We start from the raw sequence: 2,471 nt of genomic DNA, 5'->3' as shown, positions 1-2,471 counted from the left end.
TTAGCCGCATTGTATTTTCATTTTAATACTCCACCCTCCTAAATTAGATGAACTAGTTGGTTTAAAATTTTGTCCCATAAATAGACAAGTTATCTCTCTAATCAACGCGATATCTCTAAAACTATTCTTTTAATTAATTGTTATTATTATAAGAAATATGCATAATTTGATAACCAAGTTTATATTCGTTATGCAGATATTTTAAAATGTTTTCGAACAGTATAAAGTTTAAGAAAAACTGTTGTATAGATTAATAGATAAACCATTTCTAAATTTTACTAATTATTATCCATAAGGATATAATGATAAAACATACTTGAACATACTCCCCTTTCTTCTTTGCCTTAAGAATTGTGCAAACTACAACTAGCTCATCTAATTTGGAACGAGGGAACTGAGAGAGAATTAGAATGTACATCCACTCTCTCCACTGTCAGCCACATTATACTTCCAGAGAATTAGAATGTACATCCACTCTCTCCACTGTCAGCCACATTATACTTCCATTCTGATTTATTTTTTCTTTTTTCTTTTTGTATTTTTTCTTTGATTGGTAAAGAATCTGATGCTAGCGAGTTTCGAACTCACACCGCCGGTATCATCACCTAATGACTTTATTCGAATTCAGGTCGATGGTATCATCCCAATAACTTTACCACGGTAATGCAACAGCACCGGCTTCATTCTAATATTATTAGAAGAACAAGTTTAACAACAATCAAACATTCACATCACCACTCACTCACAGTTACAAAAGCAAATATTTACATCATCACTCGCTCACAATTACAAACAAGGAACAGCTAAAAACTTACCAAACTTCTTCCTCTTCTATTTTTTTTGGGTAGGGGTGCGATAGGCCTTTACAGTAGTGCAACGCAAAGGAGATGCATCATGCATGAGAACCCCAGCAGAAAACTTGGAATAAACAGCCTAGGACGATTTATTTCCAACCTCTGATTTCGGCCTTCTCACAATTAAAACAGGGCACTTGACATTTTGTGCACAATGAGTACTTACACTTCCCAGAAGGGCCCTGTCGCACATAACCGTTTTCATCAGTTAGATACCACCGTAGCTCCTAGTTTAAGGATGGGATTATTAAAATAGATTAGGACTGTAGGAGATGGGAATTATCACCTCTTGATCATACCATAGCCATGAGTCCCCATGACTAATATATCAGCACCAATCTTCTCAACTACATCACAGATCACATCTCTAGGATCACCTTCCCCAACCCTTATCTCCACTTTCACCTGCACGGCAAATCATGCCTCAAAAAATACTAAGAAAATGACCGTTTTACCCACAATCAACAAATTAAATGACACACATTTTGATGATCTTTGCAAACCCTTTTAGCTTTCTCAATCACACAATCAGCAACGTCCTTACTATATTTCTCCATTGATATAATAACATCAGACGAAAACAAATATTCTACAAAAATAAAACGGTTAGCTTAATTCCTGTGAGCTTTTTCAATGAAATATCAAATGTTATTATACATTACCTGGTCCATCTAGAGTAGAAACAAGTTGCGGATGTGGTTTTGCATAGAGAAGAAGGATGGTATCATTAGAATTTTGTGACACTAAAATATTCTTGATTGCCCATGTTAATGCATATATACTTTCTTCTCCTTCATCAATTGCCACAACTATCTTACGTTCTTGTACTTCAATATCAGCCATATATCCTAGCTTGCTAGCACCTAATAAGAGCTCGGTAGTAAGATCTAACAAGTGAAAATGAATTTTAGCAAAAGTGTATGCTGTTGTTAATTTAATAGAGAAGGGAAAAGCCGATTCTTTGCCACAAAATTTGAGGTGGTTTCTGGTTTTGATTACTGTTGGCGGTCTTTGTTTTGGTAAGTGGATGTTGGAGAATGCCTATGAAATTTCTAGTTGTTAAAATGGTGCCACGCAAATACTTCTCATAAAACAGATAACAGCGAGCTAATATTTAGCATGACACAAGCTTATCTCCCCATCCCACACGCACACGCTATTATCCTTCATGCGCCTCCTCACCTGTAAGGTATTCTCTGCCGGCCCCTAACACGTGGACCCTTTTTTATCTGGGTAGCCGATGTGAGGTTAACTCACATATGGGCCTGACTTCCATACCATATTAAAGTCCATGGGCCGTTCTCTACGATATTCTATTCTCCATCCTAGAGATGTAAATTGAGCCGAGCCAGCACGTATATGGTACAACAGAGCACGTTAAAATTCGAGCACAACACGTGACCTGGCACAGCATGGACACCACACGTTAGCTTAGTGTGTTGTGCTATGCTAGACAAATATGCACATCAATACGGCACAACACGTGACACGTGTAAGCATGCAGCACAGCACAACACGACACGCGAAGAAAACACGTCAAATCATGCATAAAGTACTAAGCAATACATCATATTTCATGCATATTTCACAAAAATATCTTTATTTTAGCTAGTTTTT

General features: G+C 37.0%; 1 protein-coding gene across 1 annotated transcript; it reads right to left on the bottom strand.

Annotated features, from left to right (window-relative positions):
- Nucleotides 1-660: 660 nt before the first annotated feature.
- Nucleotides 661-1,890, bottom strand: LOC113339300 (universal stress protein A-like protein). Its single transcript, XM_026584597.1, has 4 exons — nt 1,517-1,890; nt 1,337-1,443; nt 1,141-1,259; nt 661-1,036 (listed from the first exon to the last, which is right to left on the bottom strand). The coding sequence occupies exons 1-4, from the start codon at nt 1,695-1,697 to the stop codon at nt 934-936; spliced, it is 510 nt and encodes a 169-aa protein (XP_026440382.1). The 5' UTR covers nt 1,698-1,890; the 3' UTR covers nt 661-933.
- Between the last annotated feature and the right edge of the window lie 581 nt (nt 1,891-2,471).

Source organism: Papaver somniferum, unplaced genomic scaffold, assembly GCF_003573695.1.
Source record: "Papaver somniferum cultivar HN1 unplaced genomic scaffold, ASM357369v1 unplaced-scaffold_21, whole genome shotgun sequence".
Lineage (NCBI taxonomy): Eukaryota > Viridiplantae > Streptophyta > Magnoliopsida > Ranunculales > Papaveraceae > Papaver > Papaver somniferum.
Note: the sequence above shows the minus strand (reverse complement) of the source record. Positions and strands in the feature narration are given on the sequence as shown.